At 48.5% G+C, this 22,411-nt stretch overlaps 1 protein-coding gene across 1 annotated transcript; it reads right to left on the reverse strand.

Annotated features, from left to right (window-relative positions):
- Positions 1-12,404: 12,404 nt before the first annotated feature.
- Positions 12,405-22,068, reverse strand: LOC119308950 (protein AMEIOTIC 1 homolog). Its single transcript, XM_037585092.1, has 7 exons — positions 21,439-22,068; positions 20,345-21,291; positions 19,852-19,948; positions 13,993-14,055; positions 13,716-13,778; positions 13,500-13,583; positions 12,405-13,335 (listed from the first exon to the last, which is right to left on the reverse strand). Exons 1-7 carry the CDS (start codon positions 22,066-22,068, stop codon positions 12,727-12,729), a joined length of 2,493 nt encoding a protein of 830 aa, XP_037440989.1. The 3' UTR covers positions 12,405-12,726.
- Between the last annotated feature and the right edge of the window lie 343 nt (positions 22,069-22,411).

Raw genomic sequence — 22,411 nt, forward strand, 5'->3', positions numbered from 1 at the left:
TTCGGTCTCACTAGTAGTATCCCGTGGACTTCGACGTTTAGCTTGATACCTCAGCTACGATCTTGTGCCCTCGGCAGGATCTAATAGATAGTCAGGCTTCTCAGCCTTTTTCATTTATAGATGGTTGTACTCAGACATGATAGCTTCCGCTTGTGCTTTGACTTGTATGCTCTGATTGTTGGGTCATGAGACCCATGATTGTAATATCGCGCTCCTCGGAGCCTATTGAATAAATTACTTGAGTCGTAGAGTCATGTTGTGATGCCATGTTGTATTTGCACATATCGAGCATATTGTGTGTATGTTATTGAAATGCTTGGTATGTGTGGGATCTGACCATCTAGTTGTTTATCTCTAGTAGCCTCTCTTACGGGGAAATGTCTCCTAGTGTTTCCACCGAGCCATGGTAGCTTGCTACTGCTCCGGAACACTTAGGCTGGCCGGCATGTGTCCTTCTTCGTTCCTGTGTCTGTCCCTTCGGGGAAATGTCACGCGATGAATACCGGAGTCCTGTTAGCCCGCTACAGCCCGGTTCACCGGAGTCCTGCTAGCCCAGTGCTACAGCCTGGATTCACTCGCTGATGACCGACACGTTCGATGCTGGGTCATGGATGCCTGTCCCTGTAAGTCTGTGCCGCTTTGGGTTTACGACTAGCCATGTCAGCCCGGGCTCCTTATCATATGGATGCTAGCGACACTGTCATATACGTGTGCCAAAAGGCGCAAACGGTCCCGGGCAAAGGTAAGGCGACACCCGTGGGAATACCGTGCGTGAGGCCGCAAAGTGATATGAGGTGTTACATGCTAGATCGATGTGGCATCGAGTCGGGGTCCTGACAGCGTTGGTATCAGAGCCTGACTGCCTGTAGGATTACCAAGCCAAACTGGTCGAAGTTGAGTCTAGAAAATTCTTTAGTTATATAAGGGAATTGATTGTGGGATGGAACGTAAGGCTCTTTTTACTCCTTATACCTCATGCCCTTCTGATCTGAGTTATCTTATCTTTCCTGCGGGGATTAAGAACTAGGCTATCTCTTCTTTCTATTAGGATCACGTGTTACTAATCAGTAGACTTATAAGATTGTTGGATTTAAGTCTCAGTTCAGTTCCTACTACTTCCGTATGTTAATTGTTGATCTCGGAACCTTGATATTGTGCTTCTAAGTGGTTATGCCACCATTTTTGTGATTGTCTCAAATCTTTTTGAGCAATTATAGCCGTTATGCTGTCCGAGTCATCCCAGGTTTCTAAATAGTCCGATGCATTTGCAAATCCCTTCCTTCTGTTTCCGATGTTCCCATGGGCCAGATTAACCACACTAATCGGTGTGTTGAGGTAATTATTGCCTCGACATATATGTTGGAATTATTATTATGACCCTAAGTGCTTAGGGGATCATCTAGTGGTCTAGCCATGATTTGTGTCCTAGTGTGAAGATTCTGGCCTTTATTCTCGGAAGCATCCCGTGATGCTACTTAGTAGTAGGTATTCTACTCCTGGGTTCTGAACCCGAGATTCACTCTACCTACTTCATGTGGATAGTAATTGCTAGTGCCTTTAGGATATTAGTAACCTTTGCGATAGTCCTTGAAGTCCGTGGTATCTTCTTCTTCCAAATACCATGAACTACTTATGGCAGATGTTTATTGGATCAAAAAAAATCACAATTAGAGTACTCTTGAGGAGTTCTCCATTCATAAATCGTGACTCTGCCAGTTCTACCTTTCTGCATGGGTTATCCGGAAGAAATATGTTGGACTTGGTTCGACATACTAATCTATGCATCCACAACTCAGAAAGTTATATGTTCCTTTGAGTTGTTCTCTTTAGTTGCATTCTGACCCTCGTCTATCAATTGATAGTCAAGAGTATGCGTGCGTTCGTTCATCGATGCCTATGACTCTTGTGGTCTGTCAAGCCATTCTATTCCGGAATGACTAGGAGAAACAAACTCCAGTACCTCTTCCATATCTAGGATTGGGTCAAAGTAGTTGTATTCCGCAGATCAAATGCCAATCCAGCTTTTGGCTCTGCTCTACCTTGGAGTATTACATATTTTATATCGAGATTGTTATAGGAATTGCACACCATCCCATGAACTCTTGGTACAGTGATACTTCTTGCCATCACTGTTCATTCCTCGGCCCTCGTGTTGATGCAACCGGAATACCGACAAATGAATTGTGATGTGTGAAATCAATACTGCTAGCAACCCTGTTGCTTGGTAGTTAAAGGATAATAATTTCATTCTTAGTATGTTGGTTTTCGAATCATCCTTCTAAGACTGATCGTGCTACCTAGTCCTTATTTCGGTGCACCCTTCGATTGATGAGTTAGGATCTTGTCAAGTCCTCACTCATTTGATCATATCGTCTTGCCCTCAAAAGCAAGATTGTTCTCGAGCTTAGTAACATACCGGTGGTTCGTGACTTTCCAAATATCTTCTTGGAGGTGTTACCGGGTTGTCACCTGACCGCTATGTTGAGTTCGTGATCAAGTTGGTTTCTTGTGAACCACCTTCTCTCCAAGAATCGGTGTTAGATATCCCTGAGCTAGTTGGTTAAGCTAAACGACAACTTGGAGGATTGGAAGATAAAAGCTTGCCTGACTTAGTTCGTTCCAAAGGGATATTCTCGTGTAGTGTGTGTTGAAGAAAGATGATATCTTCATCGATTGGTCCTTGTGATCAGTTGCTGGACCTATTGTCTTATCAATCCTTTGATTTGAGTGTGGGCTATCGTCAAATCAAGTCGGAACCAACGATGTTCGTAATGTTGTCTTACTCGTGGTTGATCCCTCGAGCATACACCATTATATCCTTTGGGTCTGACCAATGCTATCACCGTGTTCACTTAACTATGGAATTCCTTTTAAAAGGAAACCTAGATGAATTGTTGTTGAGCCCATTGACAACATCCTTGTCTTCTCCATAATTTTGCTGAACATTAAGCTAGTGTTGGAAACTTTTGAAAGCATTTGTTCATGCTAGCTCATGAAGCATATGTTTGGATGAAGGTAGTGACTTCCTTTAATTCATGTGCATCTGATGCAAGTTGCCGTCGTGGATTCGAGAAAGTCAATGTTGCTTTCTTTGGAATCATTCCAAATCAGTCATGCACACGTGCGAAGAATGCTGTGGTTTGAAGACTTGCAACCTTCAATCTATATGTATCCCTAGCACACCAAGCCACTGATTGATTTGTTCAAGGAGAAGGAGTTCCTTCATAAGAGCTAATCCGGACTTATGAAAGAACTTCGATACCCTCGTTGATGGTTCCCCCTCCTGAACTCGGTAGTGTTTTATTATAAGACTACCACGTGGTTATGCTTGTCTGGGACAACGCGTTCACATGTTTGTAGCAGAACCAGCTCATGTTTTGGAGCTTGCTATCGTAGTTCATCTCCCGAGAATCCCGCAACGTCATCTCGTCGATTTGTGTTGCAAACTTTCATTTTTCTTCCTAAGACTCGATGAGCCTGGAATATCCTAACACCAACCAGAGCTGAATCTCAGGCAGATATGATGGTTGGAACATTACCCCAAGAACTATAATATGGGTCTCCCGATAACCGGTAAGGTGGATGTCGCGGCCAACACACCCATCCGGTAGACCTATTATTATAGTATCTTGTTTGAGGAAGTTGGCCACCTCCCCATAAGGATTTCGTAGGATTTACCTCCCTAGTTGTTCCTTATGGATTCTTGTGCTCCCGAAGTCCGACCTTTACTTGATGTTCTAGATACCAGACCGTTTCTATGAATGGGTTACGCTAGCACATCAAGGAGAACATTTGAAGCGGAGTGCTAAATGTCTCTCGGTCGATCATCCAGATTTTGTTCCTTGGCTTCGCTAAGGTGAAATCTGAGAAGGTGTTATCTTCCTTTGCATCTGCATCTTCCATCACCATTCATCATGGTAGTGAGTTGTGTTACCGGACCCTTGACACGGATGTTGGTAAAACCTTGATGATTGTGGAAATGCTCAAGTTCTTGAGAGCACGCGCAAGCGCTACGTGTTATCCTCGGCACTAGCTGGGTTTGCTCTCAGTTTCCTCGGCAAATGCTATGACCTTTTCAAACAGTAAATTCACTCTCTTTGTTGGGTTCTTCCCCAGTTACTAGAATCATTCCCAGCATCTGCATTTTGTTCCCAGCTTGCACCGCCAATGTGCTATTCTACCATGGGTCCCTTCCATTTCCGGTGATAAGCAAAAATCATCCATTACGTTGTCTTCAACAAGGTAATCCACATCATCCAAGTCCGAGTATGCCATTCTACCGACCCCCTCCAAACGATCGCTCGAGAATTGCCTTAGGCTTGTTTAAAGAGTTTCAATGATCTCTGAATCAAAAGTAATTCTTTTTGCCACTTAAGGGGATATCTCTACGAGTCACCTTCCCTAAGGTGTATCGTTATGGTATCATGGCAACTCAACTCCTCGCTACGTTGACAATCGTTTACCACCTTCTTAGGTATGAAATTGTTGTCTACCTAGTGAACCTTCGTCATCCGTTTCTTCCACCCCTATTGATGTGTATCTCGTGTCTCAACCCGAAAGATGGTTCTATGTCTCATTCCGTAAGTTAATCTTGAGTTGTTCGATCTTCGAGGAGATCGACCCTTCTAGAGTCTCCTTTCCCCCCCCCCCCTGTCATGTTGACAGGATTTCTCAGAGCAAGACGACAAGACAAAGATGGTGTTCAAATCAACGTTCATTTGAAGTGCACCCTGGATCGTGAACATTATACTAGTTGCGTTTCCCCTTCACCTTACCCTACGCTTGAATCTCGAGACGAGATTCTTGTTTAGTGGGGGTGAGTTGTCACATCCCTAGCTTCTGGTGCTGTCTGGTGTGTGCATCATGTTTAAATTCAAATGAAAATTTGAATTGGGGAATTTTCAAAAGCCTCAGAATCCTTTTAAAAAAATGATCAAGATAAAAATTGCTTCAAATAAGTCCAAGAAAATGTTCCTGTTATCCTCTGGAAATATTGGCAAGAGGCAAAATCCAAACCAATATTTTTGGTGTCTCAGAAACATTTAATTTGGGCATTTGAATTAAATCAATAATTATTTGAATTGGATTTATATCTACTATTAAATAAATATAGGTCCAATAATTCTGAAATATTTTGTGGAGCATTGTTTTAATTCTTTTAGCTCCTAAAAATATTGTCAGAAGCAAAATAAATTGAATTGGTTTCAAAACCAAATTCAAAACAAACCTGCAAAATAGAAAACAGAACAGAAAAAAATAAAAGAGAGAGAGAGAAGGACTTACCTGGCCTCACCCGTGCAGCCCACCAGAACCGGCCCAGCCGGCCCAGCCTGCCACCGCTACTCCCCCCCTGTCGTCTTCCTCTTGCCAGTGGGAGCAGCTGCGTGCTCGCACGCGCGCGGCCGAGGAGGCCACCTCCTCCCTGCCTGGCTGCCTCCTCCTTCCCTGGTCCCTCCCGCGATGCCACGCAGCCCCGACCCCCTCTCACTTCTCCCTCGCTCTCTGGACCTCCCTCCCCCTCGCTCCTCTGTTTCCCCTCCCGCGACCGAACGGAGCCGCCGCCACCGACGAGAGCCACCGTGGCTACCGGCCACCCCACGGCTCACCGACGCCCCAGGAAGCTCCGCCGGTCCTCCCTCTACCTCCTCAACGAGCCACGAGGCCCCGGACGTGCCACAACACCGCCCTCGATGCCTTCTTCAACCTCGGGACCGCCGGCCATCTTCGTCAAATTCGCCGGCTCCGGACCGTCCCCGACCTCGCCGAGCGTCCCCTCGTCATCGTCGTGAGTCACTGACCCTCTCCCCTAACTCAGCATGCTCCCCTCCGTGCCGTAGCGCCGTTCCCCACGAGCACCGAAGCCACCGTCCGCCATTGCTGCTGCACGCATAGCCTCCGTGCTCCCCTGGCCTCACTGAGCTGCTCTTAGTGCTCCCCATGTCTAGCAGGTGCTGCCCAGCCTCTCCATTTGCTCACTGATGCACCGTAGCGACGCGCCCGAGCACCACCGAACACCATCGCCGCCAAAGCTCGTCGCCGACATGAGTTCCGGCGACCCCACGACCTCCCACTCGGTCCTCTGGATGCGCGGGAGCAAGGGCCATCCCCTGGTGCCCTCAGCGCGCCAAACTGACGCCTCTAGCGCAAGTCCGGCGTGCCCCGCCGTGTTCTGTGGTCGCCGTCAGCTGGTCTCCGGCGTGCTGACGTGGCGTCGTCGTTAGGGGCTAATGACCCTGCTAACTAACCCTGTGACACTGACAGCGGGCCCCGTAGCGGGTCAAAGCCCGAGTCAACGCGGGATTAGCCCCTGTGTCACTGACGTGTGGACCCCACACATCAGGTTTGACCCGAGCCGGCCCCTGTTGACTTGCTGACGTCATGCCAACGTCATGCTGACGCAGTAATGTTTTCTGGATTTAATTTAATTCTGAAATTCCAGAAAATGAATATAAACTTCTAAAATTCATAGAAAATTAACCGTAACTCCAAATTAAATAATTTATATATGAAAAATTATCAGAAAAATTCAAGGAATCCATCTGTACCATTTTCATGCATGTTAGAACAACTTATAGCTGCTGTTTAGCACAAATCAAATAAAGGGCATTTAAATAATCACATATGGAGTTTGAATTTGAATCTTGTATTCAAACCAACTTCATTTAATCTGTTGCTAGTTGCATTGGCTCAAAACACATTCATATTGCCATGTCATGAGCATGCATCATATTGTGCATTGCATTGATTGTGTTCCTTTCTGTATTGCCGGTATTTGTCCCCTCTCGATAGACGTGATACCGATGATGTGATCGTTGACACTGATGAAGACTCAATGTTATCTTCAGAAGTGCCAGGCAAGCAAAACCCCCTTGTTCATTCCGATACAATCCTACTCTCTCGCTCCTGCTCTCTTTTACTGCATTAGGACAACAACGATTCATCTGTTACTTGCTGCGGTAGCTGAACCCCTTTATCCTTTGCATGACCTGTCATTCCACAGTAAATAGATGAAACCCACTAGTATGAGTAGGAATTGTTTGAGCCCTGTTGTGCCTACTCATTCATGTTTGTTTGTCATGCCTGCTACTGCTTAGAGTTGAGTCAGGTCTGATTCATCGGGGATGAATCAGAGGCGTGTGAACCTGTCCTACTGTGTGTGAGCTAAGTGTGTGAACACGATTTGGTAAAGGTAGCGATGAGAGGCCATGTAGGAGTACATGGTGGGTTGTCTCATTGCAGCCGTCCTCAGGAACTGAGTTCTGTGTTTGTGATCCATGATTCAGCTACTACCATACATTGGGCCCTGAAATATGACCCCGCTCGACTTCTTATTCACCCTTGTCCTCTGTCCAGGAGTTGCAAGTAGTTTATGGTGTTTGTAGTATGCTGGAGGCCGTGGACAGCGCTGACCGTAGGGGTGGGCTGTGATGCGGTAGGCACGTGGCCGGGTAAACCGGGCACCCGTTTGGTGTCACGGAACCCTGTTCACATCGTTTGGGGCTGTGAGCGAAACTCCGGCCGGATCTCCTCATGGATGGAACCCGAATAGGCGATAAACCTGGACTAGAGACTTGAGTGTTTAGGTAGGTCGTGGTCTACACCCACGTCGGCTTTCGCTTGAAGTCTGCCGAGCACATGTCGTGTGCAGACGCTAAGTGGTGGAAAACATGTATGAAGAAGTACACCCCTGCAGGGTTAACATCATCTATTCGAATAGCCGTGTCCGCGGAAAAGGACTTCTGGGTTGCTTATATCAGTTCATAGACAAGTGAAAGTGGATACTTTAAAATGCGCAAGATAAGCGTGAGTGCTATGGATGGCGTTCTCGTAGGGAGACGGGAGCGGATCCATAGTGGTGTATTGATATGGTGAATATGTGGACTCATGTGCGCCACCTCAAAAGAGTCGCTTGCAGTCGTAGTTTAGGATAGCCACCGAGTCAAAGCTGGCTTGCTGCCGTTAAACCCCACCATCCCCTTTGTTGATAATGATGCATATGTAGTTAGTTCTGATGTAAGTCTTGCTGGGTACATTTGTACTCACGTTTGCCTATTTTATGTTTTTGCAGAGAGACTTCGGTCTCACTAGTAGTATCCCGTGGACTTCGACGTTTAGCTTGATACCTCAGCTACGATCTTGTGCCCTCGGCAGGATCTAATAGATAGTCAGGCTTCTCAGCCTTTTTCATTTATAGATGGTTGTACTCAGACATGATAGCTTCCGCTTGTGCTTTGACTTGTATGCTCTGATTGTTGGGTCATGAGACCCATGATTGTAATATCGCGCTCCTCGGAGCCTATTGAATAAATTACTTGAGTCGTAGAGTCATGTTGTGATGCCATGTTGTATTTGCACATATCGAGCATATTGTGTGTATGTTATTGAAATGCTTGGTATGTGTGGGATCTGACCATCTAGTTGTTTATCTCTAGTAGCCTCTCTTACGGGGAAATGTCTCCTAGTGTTTCCACCGAGCCATGGTAGCTTGCTACTGCTCCGGAACACTTAGGCTGGCCGGCATGTGTCCTTCTTCGTTCCTGTGTCTGTCCCTTCGGGGAAATGTCACGCGATGAATACCGGAGTCCTGTTAGCCCGCTACAGCCCGGTTCACCGGAGTCCTGCTAGCCCAGTGCTACAGCCTGGATTCACTCGCTGATGACCGACACGTTCGATGCTGGGTCATGGATGCCTGTCCCTGTAAGTCTGTGCCGCTTTGGGTTTACGACTAGCCATGTCAGCCCGGGCTCCTTATCATATGGATGCTAGCGACACTGTCATATACGTGTGCCAAAAGGCGCAAACGGTCCCGGGCAAAGGTAAGGCGACACCCGTGGGAATACCGTGCGTGAGGCCGCAAAGTGATATGAGGTGTTACATGCTAGATCGATGTGGCATCGAGTCGGGGTCCTGACAATGGGCCAGAAGTGAAAACGGGCTGGAATCATATTGGATGGCCCAGATGACGCTACTGGGCCTAATTCGAATAGGGTGTAACGGGCCTTGGGTTAGCGGGCTGTAAATGGGTTATATGCGAACAGGCCGTTAACAGGCTTTCCATGGGCCGGCCCACCACCTTTTGACCAAGTTAAACGGGCCGGCCTTTTCACAGGAATGGGCATCTGTTGGGCCGTGCCACGTGTCGACGTATCATAGGCGCCTTCTGTCCAATGAGTGGATGGCATCTGTCCTAGCGATGAGCCGACACGTGTTTCCTCCAGCCAATGATGATTTTACATGTGGAAAATCCCCATTGGTCGGGGCTGTTAATGGGTTATCGGATCCAAAACCCGACCCGATAGCTTAACGGTGTTCCATTACGGTGGATGCCACGTGTCGGTCACCCTTGACGAAAGCACTTCTGTGACGCACGATTTATCGTCATGGAAGTGGACACTTCCGTGATGATAATTTTGGTAATGTCATGGAACACTTCTACGACAGCACAGGTATGACTATCTTGATTCTATCATAAAATCCTCATGGATGTACATGCATGACAGAAAACGTGACCTACTGTGACAAACATGTATCATCACAGAAGTGTATTTTTTTGTAGTGATCTGGATTATGTACTTGAGGCGCTTCGAGGCATGTCTGCCTACATGAACATGAGCTTCTCCAACTAGAGCCAGGAGTAGGCTCCTGACCAACCGTCGCAATGGTCTTGCTGGTTTGGGCTTGCAAAAGCCTAAACTTGGGGGAGGTTATCACCACTTCTACATCAAGATGTGGTGGTATTTGAATAATTTATAATGATGTTGTATTTAATCTCAAGGAGCTTCAAAACACTTGTGTTGGTTTGTTCCAACACTTGCTTTCACTAGTTCAAGTGACTGCTATACAAACCGTTTTTGCCCCCTTTCCGCGATGGAGTTTTAAATCGTCGCCTTGCCTGTGTGTGCGATAGGGGGGTCCTTCCACACGACCTAGAAACCTCATTATACAGGTGGGGCAAAAAGAGCTCGTGTGCAATCGGGCAAGCCATCGCACACAATTATACAGGCCCAATCGTTTCTGTTTGTATGTAGATCCCATACAGTGAATCCAAGAGAAATCTTTTCGTTCGTTTATACATCCCACACAGTGAATCCCAGACAAATGTTTCCGTTTGTAGGTACATCACCTGACAATTTTCCCCATCACATCGTCTATGATAGTGTTGCCATTGCAGACAATATTAATAATTTTATCGTTTGTGTATTAAGTGCATCACGCACGATGTCTTCAAGAAACTGTGTGGCATAGGCTTTCCATCACACACATTTTTTATATGGAAAACATTTGCGTACGGTGGCCTAACGCAAACAGTTGTCCAGAGGAAGTCGTGTGTGATAGTTCATTGATCCAACGTGTTTACTTCCTAGAAACAACGTGGGTTGTCCGAAGTCATCGCCCACGGTGTTGTCTCAATAATTGTAGCAATAGAAAAAAACCAATTAGCAGGCCTATTATTTTTAATCCATTTAGTAATCAAATTGACATTTCATATTAAACACACCATATATTTAATTTTTGTAATACGAAACCAGGATTTCACAATTGAAATACATCAGAATGCAACATCATATAGCTTCATCACTCAGTTACACCATATAGGTATATAGCTAGCTACCCCCATTACACAACAACATCAAGTTTCACATGCAACATCTAAAACCTTTGGAAAATAGCATCATAGATGGTAGATAGGCAGATGAATCACATCTGGAAAACTATTGAAGTGGAAGGCGAATATTGAGGCTTCAATGATGTTGAAGGTCCTTGCAACTTTAGGCCAGTGACTGTGGATGATTGACCGCCCATCTTTCGTCCTCTTGAGGAAGACTTTTGTATTGTACCGTGGGTGTTGTATGAGCACCTTCCTCGCCTCTTGACCATACAGGTAGTTTGAGAGGTAATCATCAGTGAACTGCTTTGGAAAGGACTGAAAACAAAGATATGCATAAATACCTTCTCTAAAATTTGAAATGGCGCAAAGGAATAAAAAAACAAGATATAAGAGTTAGTACCATCATGTAGCTCACTGGTGTCTTCTTCATTGTGTAGACAAAGATCTTGTTGTTTCATGTTGCTAGTTTTTTTATCCTAACACTTTTTTCTCAGTTTCTTGACTTGACTGACATTCATGGACATCTCATTTCCCCAATGCAAAAAATGGGTCGAATAGTGGGTCAAAATCTCTAACAGCATGACCTAGATGTGCAAGACCAAATTGTTAAAAATCTAAATATTAGAATGGTTCATGTAATTGTGCAATAATGTGTTATTAAACAAAGGACCATGCATTGTGCAAACCTCGGTGGTAAATCTCAATGCCTCCCATTGTTTTCTTGCAACACATATAAGTTAGTTATTGATCAAGTTAAGTGAGGGTTGGCATACTATCAGTAAATATGTTGACGGAAAATAAACACATTGCAGATTCAGCAGATTAATTCAAGCCAAAGACATTGATCACTACTTTAGTGAATCTTCGAACAGACTCCAAGATTGTGTCTTCACCAATGTGAACATAGTCATCGATTGCACCGGCCGAACACCCATATGACAAGACTCAAACAGCCGCACATATGCCAAGACTCGAACAACCCCAATACATTTCATCAGAGGGCTTGCACTTATCTCTCCACATGCATTTCTCTGAAGCTTGAACCAATCATCATATCTCTCAATGGCTTTTTGCAATGGTGAGAGAAAGACTTGTGTGCATCCGAAAGCGCCGGCAAAAGTACTTCTCCGGATAGGTTGGCTTTGTGGCAAAGTGGTCTCTCATGATCTTCGCATGACCCTCCGATCTATCACGGTTGATGTGTATGCAGCCAAACTGTGATCCCCTCCTCGGCCGCCGAACATCATCATTGAAAATCATGCCTAAAACAGTGTCATAGTCATCATCGTCTTCTTCCTCTTCGGATGACGAGGAGTCCTCCAAAGCCATCTCTCTCTACCTCTTCATCTACAATTCAAACGGCTTGGTTCAATCCAAACAGCCTGGTTCACACAGAAACGATCAAAAACCTCACCTAGTCAATTCGTCGAACACTTGCGGTGCGGTGGTGGTGCACCGGCCGGTCGGTGTCCTTCTGGCCAAACAGGCCGGTACGACGAGAGGGAATGACCTACAACAGTGTGCAATCAACGTGAGATGCGACGGCCGACAGAAAAAGAAGAAGAAAAGAAGCAATCCAACGAATCATAACAACAATGGCGACCGCGGCGGCGGTTCACCTGGTTCCGGCAACGGGGACGGGGGCCGAAAGGGCTGGACGCCGGGCAGGGGAGGCAACGAGGCGACAGCGGGGCCGGCGGGCGGTCATCGAGGTGACTCGGCTCTGTTCTCTACTGAATCCGCGTGTTTCTGTTCTCATCTTCAGTTTTGGAAAATTTGGTGGAAAACATTGATGTCAAGACTAATCGAGGATCAGAAAAACTAGTTAAGCCGTCTCCAATTTCTGGTCCATGACGAACAGATTAAACAGCAACATACAGAAAGACGAGGTCTCGAAATCAAAGTCTGATCCATGGCGACGACGAACATACTAGAGAACAAACAAGAAGAAAACTAAAGGTTGGCAATGGAGATCCCAACGAAAGCGATGCCACAGTATTGTCTTTCTTCATCCTCTTCCTTCTTCTATCCTGTTTCCTGTGCAGTGGTGGACTGGTGGTGGCTTGCTACGATCTGTCTCGTCAATGGCGATGGGGGGCAAAAACTTGGAAGGTCGGTCAGTAGGAGGGGGTGGCGAGGGCCAGCTCGGTGCCCACTCTGCCGCGGCCGCCGGCCGTCGCCGTCTTCCCGCCTTCCGGCAGGCCGGCGGCGGCTCCGCACGGGAACGGCAGCGACGCCGTCGCGTCCTGCGCCGTGTGCCGGAGCTGCAGGTCGAGGCCGCCGGAGCGGGACTCCGCTGGCTCCTGGAGGCCGACGTCAACCCTGGCGCTGCTGCTGCTGGTGGCCGGCGGCTGCGGGGGTGGCTGGACCGGCGAGTCCGGGGCGGGGAGGAGCAGGAGCTTGGCGGAGGAGGCGGCGTTGGTGGAGGATGCCGACGGCGGCGTGGGCGGGAGCTCCAAACCACCATCCATCGCGCACCCGTCGTCGTCCACGGACGCGACCCTCGCCGCCGTCGGGGTCCGCGGGGACGACGGTTGCGCCTCGTGCGGCCACTCCCTGCGCCTCCCGCCGTCGGCGAGCTGGTCGCCTGCGCCATTGCTCGGTTCCTGCCTGTCAGCTTGGCGGCACTCCCTGGCGCACAGAAGAAGACGCGGCTCCGCTCCCATGATCCGCAGCTGCTGCTGCTGCTGCTGCTGCTCCCCATCATTCAGAAACTGCATGCCCTCCTGTTCATCACACACACAGCACTAAGTTAAAATTACCAAATCATTCCTCAAATCTGATGCTAATATGTACGCAATCATCAGGCACAGAATCTTGGATCAAATGCTATCATGACAAGAAATCAGAAACATTATTCGTTACTCATCTTGCAGTCAAGTGTGTGTACCTTGAGAGACAGGAAAGAAGTGGACAGAGCAGCCACCTGCTGCTCCAGCCTGCTGTTCTTCTCAAGCACAGCCTCATACTTCTCCTGCACAACACATTCAGGCACATGACATGATTAACTCATCATGAAATGCAGATGCATGGTGCTGTACACTGACAACAGGTGCTGTGCAAAGATTGGTTAAAATCCAGATGATTGGTTAAAACTCAGATGTACCTTGAGGAACAGAACCTCCTGCTCCAGCTTGCCATTCGACCGTGTCGCGCCGGCGTACTTCTCCTGAAAACAGATCCACAGCAATGGCTTCAGCAGGATCAACAATGTGGTTATGTGGAGACAACAATTCAACCAGGAAAGCAGAATCTCATTATTTATTCAGATTTAACTTGGCAGGCATTTCTTGCAAGATAACTAACTAGATAAGTATATATTTTTCTTCAATAAATAAACTAGATAAGTATGATGAATTTAAGCTGAGGAGTCGCAGCAGTACCTCCAAGGACAGAACTTGCTTTTCCAGATTGCCATTGGCCTTCAGCACACACTCATACTTGTCCTGCAAATAAGATCATCATGAGTTCAAGATCAGCTTAGGAAATGCTCCATGGAACAAACAAAAAGAATGTAAACTTTGCAATTCCTACAGCACTGGTGGAAAGAGATATGCACTCTGATGATTAATAAAACTACCTATGTCAAGTGTACTTTGCAGCATATCTGCAGATCATCAATGGAAATAAAAAGGTGCTTTGCCTAAACATCCACCTTAACCTCAGTGTAAAAAATGAAATGTGAGAAGCAAAGCTGAGAAAGATTGGTGAGTACTGCAGGTGTCTCTGCAATGCTTTCCCAGAGGAGACAAATTGAGAACTACTCCCTCCGTCCGAAAATAATTGTCACCAAAATGGATAAAAAGGGATGTATCTAGAACTAATATACATCTAGATACATCCCCTTTTATTCATTTTGATGACAAGTATTTCCGGACGGAGGTAGTAGTACAAATGTACCATGCTTTGGAAAGGCAAACCTGCTCCTGCATCTCACAAATTTATGATGCAGTACTGCAATGCAATGTACTATGAGGCGACCAAAACCAAAACTTGCCACTTGGAAGCAACTCAAATGTCAAAATGTCTTTCTTTCTGTGATTGAAAATCCAAAAACAAGACTATCACAAAACCAAAACCAAAGACTTTCCACTTCCAATCCAAGCAAACTCAAATGTCAAAGTTCTTTCTTTAACTGAAACTCCAACACCAAAGTATTCACAGAAGATGGAACCAGAAACCCTGACAGCTGACAAGTTTGCATCACAACTAAGGGGGTGGGCTACATCCATGCATGCATACCCCATTTCCCCATAATTTTTACTACTCCCTCCGTTCACTTTTGTAAGGCGCGGAAGAAAATTTCCGACAGCCCCAAAAAAAGGGTAATGGACAACAATACCCCTTCCAATCGATCAATTGAAATTCAAAAAATATCGGAATCGCCTCGCCCAGCGCATCGTCGCCCACCTCGCGCCCGGCTTCTCCTCTCCCAGTGCGTCGTCGCCCACCTCGCACCCGGCTTCTCCTCGCCCAGCGCGTCGCTGCCCACCTCGCGCCCAAGATCTCTTCGCTGCTCACCTGGCGCCCAACTTCTCCGCCCAGGGTCTCCCGCTCATCGCCGCCCAGGATCTCATCCTCATCGCCGCCCAGATTCCTGGTCACCGCCGGCCCCAGGACCACACCTCGCCGGCCGCCGGCCACCAGCCCCAGCGCACCTCGCCAGCACTGCCTCCCTTCTTCCCCGCGTCGTCGGCAAGGTGCAGCTAGCCCTGAGCCAGGGGAGCCAGGGGAGAAGGCCAGGAGAAGTTGAGCTCGGAAGCCGGCATAACTCCTCGCCCAACACCTCGCTGCTCCTTGCCCAGGATCTGCGTATTCCACAACCTCCAGGCTCGGTGATCCTTGTTGGCTTCTCGCTGAAAGCCGGCCCAGCTCCTCGTCCAGCACCTTTGATGGTCCAGCTCCTCACCAACAACATCAGTAGATCTTCAACAGCAAGGAAGAAGCAGATCCTCAACATCAACAGCAGCAGCTCGTTGGCCCAATTTCAAGCATGGTAGTCCCAGATCTCAATTTCACTCCACCTGAAGAAGGCAACGAAGAACCTGAAGAAGAAAGCAACAATGCTGGTCAAAATTCAGGTATAATTTCTTCTAATCTTGCATCAAATTATGCCTCGGAAGTAACAGAGAAGGGATTGCTAAGATTGAATAGTGCATATGAGGAAGCTTCATTTTGTTCATAGGTTATTCAACAAGCAACATTTACATTTTCAACAAGCAACAGAGGTCTCCTGGACATTAATTGTAGGGACATTTTCAGTTTTTGTCTCATTTGCTTATAGGCAAACTGAACAAACTCCATGTATGTGTGTGTAAATAAACATATACTCTGACAGCATGTATGTGTGTGTAAATAGGCATATACCCTGACAGCTACGTGTTCATGGGACCCCTATCTCCAATTATTTGAAATGCCTTGCCCAAGCTATCAAAGAAGGGTGCACGACACTCATGCGTTAAAACAAAAATGGCTACATAAGTTTCAGTTCAGAACCATGCCAAGAGCATAGCTCCAAATATCTATTTTCAGGCCAAAATGTCCCCTTACCAGGTTACATTCACATATAGACAATTCAGTTCAGCAGGAACAAAGCCTATCTGACCAGTTTCTCTTGAACATATTTACCCTCAAAATTAGCATATACCCTGACAGCTACGAATGGAAAAGAAATTGCTGCAAGTTAAGTTTAGTTTATAATCTATTTATATTTACAAGTTTTGAGGTATACGGAACTGAACACTTTAGTTTATATTTACAAGTTTAGTTTACATTTATATTTTCAGCAAGCAACATTTATGTTTATATTTACAGCAAGCAAAGCAAGCAATACTCCTATCCTATGGAATTGTTGTTGCTATTGTTGACCTCTTGTTTACATTTCCAGCAACCAATTTTTAATATTCTTGCAATAATTAATTTAATTATTCTATTGCTATTGTAGGAGTACAAAGGCAAAGGAATTGGCTCACTGATGCGCAGAGATATGCCGCTTACATGTCCTTGGAAACCCTCCATAAGAGTAGAGGAGGCAAGTTCAAGAGAACTGATAAGAAGGACGTGGCTGCAATATTTGGAGCACATGTTCGAGTTATTCAAAGAATATGGGAGACGGCAATGAAACAGAAAGGCCTTGGTCAGGAGGTGGATGTTTCAAACAAAAGAAAGGAAAATTGTGGAAGAAAATCTTATGATGATATCCTATCTCTCATTCCGACAATTCCCTTAAACAAGAGGTCAACTATTCGATCTCTAGCCAAGGCACTAGGTGTAAGCCCTACTACACTATACAAGAAGTTCAAGTTGAATAAGATAAGGAGACACTCCAACAGGGTAAAGCCGGTACTGACAGAGAAAAATAAGAGAGATAGGGTGGATTTTTGCCTCTCTATGATAGATGAGGCAACATTAGGAGATGTAAGCCCAAGTTTCAGGAGTATGCATAATATTGTTCACATCGACGAAAAATGGTTCTCCATGACCAAGAGAAAGAGGAACTACTATCTGCTGCCTGACGAAGAGGACCCGGAAAGACCTGTCAAAAACTCGATTGGAAAAGTGATGTTTCTCACAGCGGTAGCAAGACCACGGTTTGATGAAGATGGGAACATGACATTCTCTGGAAAAATTGGGGTATGGCCATTCGTGAGAGTGACTGCAGCAGCAAAAAAAAGCAAGAACAGGGAAAAAGGGACATTGGAAACAAAGCCTGTCATAGTGACGAGGGATGTGATGAGAGAGTACATTATACAGAAGGTTGTGCCAGCGATTCAAGCATTGTGGCCTGCAGATGATGATGGACAACCCATTTTTATCCAGCAAGATAACGCGAGAACACATATCCTACCTAATGATCAAGCATTCGCAGAAGCTGTGGACGAAAGTGGCCTGGACATCAGAATAATGTATCAGCCTCCAAATTCTCCGGACATGAACGCCCTGGACCTTGGGTTCTTCAGCTCGATTCAGTCGCTAACAGACTGCAAAAGTCCGAAAACTATTCCAGAGCTGATTAAAGGTGTTCAAGAGGAGTTCGATGGATATGAAGTTTCAAAACTTAACAGAGTATTCATAACTCTGCAGACTTGCATGGTTGAAGTAATGAAGAATGGTGGAGCCAATAAATACAAAATCCCGCACATGAACAAGGATAGGCTAGAAAGGCTACAACTGCTACCGCCCATGATCTCAGTTCCTCCCGAAGTGTATGCAATGGCACTAGAGATGCTTGGACGCTGATCCTACTCCAGTTTGTTGTGTAATCTGTGTGTACTTGTTGTGTATTCTACTCCAGTTTGTTGTAGTACTTGTGTATTCCGTGCTTACAAGCAAAGGAGTATGTGTTTATGTGTGAACTTGAGGTCTATAATTATTGTTGCCACAGACTATATTGTGCTATATATTGCTATATACTCCAGCTTATACTTGGACTACTTGCTGTATATTGGAATATATACTCCAGTATTTATGGTTGGAAAAGAAGAGAACTGAATCACTTGCTATAGATAGATTGATACCCCAGTACTCCTAGCAAGTTGCAAAACACTCCAACTAGGAGTATATTCTTTACTTGTTTGATAGGAGTATATATTCTCTGCAGCAAAGAATATACACTCATAGGAAGTTTTAGATGTACTCCTAGATGCAAACTGAGATGCCAAGCTCTTTACTGAATTTTTACTCCAAAAATAGGAGTATCATGCTTGCTTAACTGAACTTTTATTCAATGTACTGTTGGCGAACTACTCCAGAAAAATTCATGTCGATCAACTCTTTCGGTTGGGTTAAATTATGGAGAATTTCTAACGAGATCGCATATTTAGCACAAGATATTTAAATTATGGAGTATTTCATTCAGTTGAGTAAAAGGGCAACTACTCCATCTGCAGTAAGTAGATTACCTGAACTTTGGACGGTTCATACCCATTCCAGAAGATATACTCCACCACATCTGTTAATCTGCAAGGCAAATTAGGTGGAGAGGATCAAGTGGTGAACACTAAAGTGGCCTGGACATCATTTGTCTTTGCTTGATTTTCATCCATACACACACAATCTTTCTCCTTCACTTTTATTTCTCCAAAACAGAGGTAGAGTTGTTTTTCTTTTTTGCAGAAGCAGAGTTTGATGTGACTTACAAGTTTGTACTGTATCATCATCATATTTGTTGCTTTCAGAAGACACTTAATTTGATAACTGCCTCATCTTAGTACACACACATACAAGCAAAGCTAGCTACTCCCCTGCATTTGATTACTGAGGTGTCAATCAGTGCATGCTATGTGCGTGTGGGAGGCCGGCATGTCACTGTCGTTGTAGCACAAGGAGCCGCACCATTTGACAGATCCCTCCATCCATCATGCTTGTGAATCTGATGCTCTGAATCATATCCATGACCAGATGCATTTAACTGAAGGTGAGGTGAGAAGAGCAGAATACAGACTACAGAGGATGAACTAGATGCATTTAACTGCAGCGGCTGCGGTAAATCCTCACCTCGGAGACGAGCTTCCTGCTCTGCTCTGCGATGGTTGTACGGCTCGAAGAAGGGCCCATCCACCCCTCCCCCTCCCAGCACCCCCGCCGTTGATGCTGAGGAGGAAGAGGAGCGGGAGGGTAACGGCGATGTGGGCATCGCCTGAAGCAGCAGATCCGGGCGGACGACCGGCAGCAGCAGCTCCGGGCCGGCAACCAGCAGAAGCAGCTCCGTCGCGCCGTCTTGATAGTCCACGCCGCAGATCGAGCACCGCCACTGCAGATCAGAGAGCCGGAGGGGGAAAAATCGCATTTTTAACGATGGAGTTGTTTCTGTAGAGCGCCGGCGATGCGCGCGAGGGAGAGGGCGCTGACGACGCACGCGAGGGAGAAGCTCGGGGAGAGGCGGCGCCGGCGAGAGAGGGCGAGGGAGAAGCTCGGGGAGAGGCGGCGCCGGCGATGCGGGCGAGCGTGCGTCAGAGAGGGAGGGATGTGGGCGAGTGTGTGTGAGGGAGGGGATGCGAATGTTTCGCTACCATGTTCGCGGCCGACACGGGGGTAAAAATGGAAAACACCATTCTCGTGCGCGACCGAGCGAGGGTGCACATGATTTCGCTCCGCGACTTATAAAAGTGAACGGAGGGAGTACAACAAATGTACATGATGCAGAACAGGGAGATGTAATTTTGACAGCAAATATACATGATGCAAACAGAGAGATGCAAAGCAAGAGAGATGCATATCTGAGGACAGATAAGTGTGGTCACCTGATAAGGGTCATGAGAAATGCAGGCTTTGGGTGCCTCAGGCTTCACTTCATTGTTCATTGTGCCTTGATGTGCCTTCACCAGCTGCTGCATGTGCCTTCACACACAAATTCAGAGCAACAGAATTCAGTGCCAACACAAACTGAATAGAGCAATGCAAAAATGTTGACATTCAGCACAAGTAATCAACTGCAGCACAAATTAGCATTGCTCTATTCAGCACAAGTGCCTTCATACACAAATTGTAACAAAATTCAGTGTTAACACAACACTGGCATTGCTAGTTAATTTGCTACCTACTCTAGGCAAGAATCTTAACAGTATAGTAGCAATTCAGCAAAAAAGATCAACTTTAGCACAAACATTTCTTCCTCACATGCAAGAATCAATGGATGATCGTATCGGCATTGTAGTGCATTCTCCACTAGAGCAATCCAGGAAGAAGAAGAAGAAACTGCAAAGGAAGATGGCAGGAGAAGGGGGAAAAGGAGACCTTTTTACTCCGGCGAGCTCCTTGGTGAGCTCCTCCACCTGCTTCTTTGCCTTGAGCGCGTAGCCGTCGGCGGAGACGGGGTCCCCGCGCTTCCACCCTGGCGGCGGCACCCAGTACGGGTCGACGCCGACCTCCCGGCGCAGGGCCGCGAGCTCGGCCGGCTCGAGCCAGTACTCCATGGTGCCGTCGGCGGTGTGGCGGCGGCGGATGCGCTCGGCGCTGCCGCGCGGCACCTTGTCGGCGGTGTGCTTGAGGAGGTGGTCGAGGAGGCCCGTGTCGCCGACGTGCTTGCGCGCCGCCTGCCGCAGCTCGCCGCGGGGGACGGTCTTGCCGGGGCGCGCGCCGAAGCGGCGCAGGACGCCGAGCAGCGACGCCTCGGCGGCCGCGTAGCGCGTGGCCGTCCACCGGTCGACCATGCCGCGCGGCGCCGCGGCCAAGGCGGCTGCGGCGGCGGCGGCCTCCTCGGCCTTGACGCCGGCGCGTGGGGGCTTCGTCTCCGGCTCCTCCGTGACGGTGACGGCGCGGCCGCGGAGAGGAGCCTTGCTCTTCCTCTCCCTCTTGACGGCCACCAGCACCACCGCCGTGCGCTCCTCCTCCGGCGGGCCCCTCTTCCGCTCCGCCTTGACCGCCGTGCGCTCGTCCTTCTTCTGCTCTGGCAGGTTCGTCTTCTTCTCCTTCTTGACCACCTTGCGTTCCTCCTCCTCCTCCTCCGGCGGGCACCTCTTCTTCTCCGCCTTGACCACCTTGCGCTCCACCTCCGGCACCGGCGGGGCCGCCTTCTTGGCGCGCTTGGCGACGCCACGGCCACGGCGACGAACGTCCTTCCTCTTCCTCTTGGCCTTGTCCGCCCTGGCCGCCACCTTGCGGTCGCTCTCTGCTTCCGGCCCCGCGTCGGCGTCCTCGAAAACCTCGAGCTTTGGAGCGGGAGCGGGCTTCCGGACCCTCCGCTTGGGGAGGCTGAAGCTGTGGACACTGCCGGGCTTCCTCCTCCTCCGCTTCCTCGTCGTCTTCTCCTCCTCCACGGCCGGCACCTCGCGCTCCTCCTCCTCCTCCTCCTCCTGGCGGCCGCTCTCTCCTCCCTCCTCGGCGTCCGCCCGCGTCTCCCCGAGCAGCCCGAGCAGGTCCTTGGTCTTGACGTTGCTGGAGCTGCCCTCGTCCGCGTCCGCGCTCTCGTGGACGGCAGTGGCGGGCGCGGGACGGCGATCGTGCGGGTTCTCGGCGACGACGGCGGGCGAAAGGCGTGCGCGGCGGTCGTCGTGGCGCGCGGCGCGGTGGCGGGTGACGTAGCGGACCCGCTTCCGCACGCCCCAGCCGAGGCCGGTGCCCTGCAGCGCGAGCAGGCAGAGGTGCGCGCTCGTGGGCTTCCTCGGCGGCGGCGCAGGCGAAGGCGCTCGCGGGGACGGCGCGGGTGGGAGCGGATCCGGGCGCGGCGCCGGGTCGCGCTGGTGCTCCTTCTTGGCGAGGTCGCGCTTCTGCTCCGGCTTGGGGAGGTCCTGGTCGTGCTCCGGCTTGGGGTCGAGGTCGTCGTGCTCCGGCTTGAGGTCGAGTTTGTCGTCGTGGTCGTCGTGGTGGTGGTGGTGGTGGTTGAAGAGGTGGTGCTTGGAGAAGTCGTAGAGGCGGGGCGCGGCGGCCCAGTAGGCGTCGTGGTGGGCGTCGAGGCCGAGGTCGTCGGCGATGGCGCGGCGGCGCAGGACGGCGGAGGCGTGGATGGCCGTGGCGCTCATGGCTTGAGCAGGGCAGAGCAGGCCGCCAAGGGGAGGAGGACGGTGGATGGAGTTGAGCCGCAGGAGCGGCGGGGAGCGGTTGGGAGGATCTCCCCTCTCTCTCCCTCCCTCCAGCACACCACAGCAGAGGCGTTGCAAGAAAGTGGGGAGGCCGATGGGTATAAGAAGAAGACAAAGGCGGCGGGTGGTGTGCTGCAGGCGGGGTGGCAGGTCCGGTCAGAGAAGAAGGGGAGGGATGGTTGTTGGGTGGCGGACAAAATTACTGTTCTGACCCTTAAGGTAAACTAAATCCCGATTTGACCTCGTTCCGAAAAAAATTTCGTTTCTGACCTTTTCTGGTGAC

Source organism: Triticum dicoccoides, chromosome 5B (assembly GCF_002162155.2).
Source record: "Triticum dicoccoides isolate Atlit2015 ecotype Zavitan chromosome 5B, WEW_v2.0, whole genome shotgun sequence".
Taxonomy (NCBI): Eukaryota; Viridiplantae; Streptophyta; class Magnoliopsida; order Poales; family Poaceae; genus Triticum; species Triticum dicoccoides.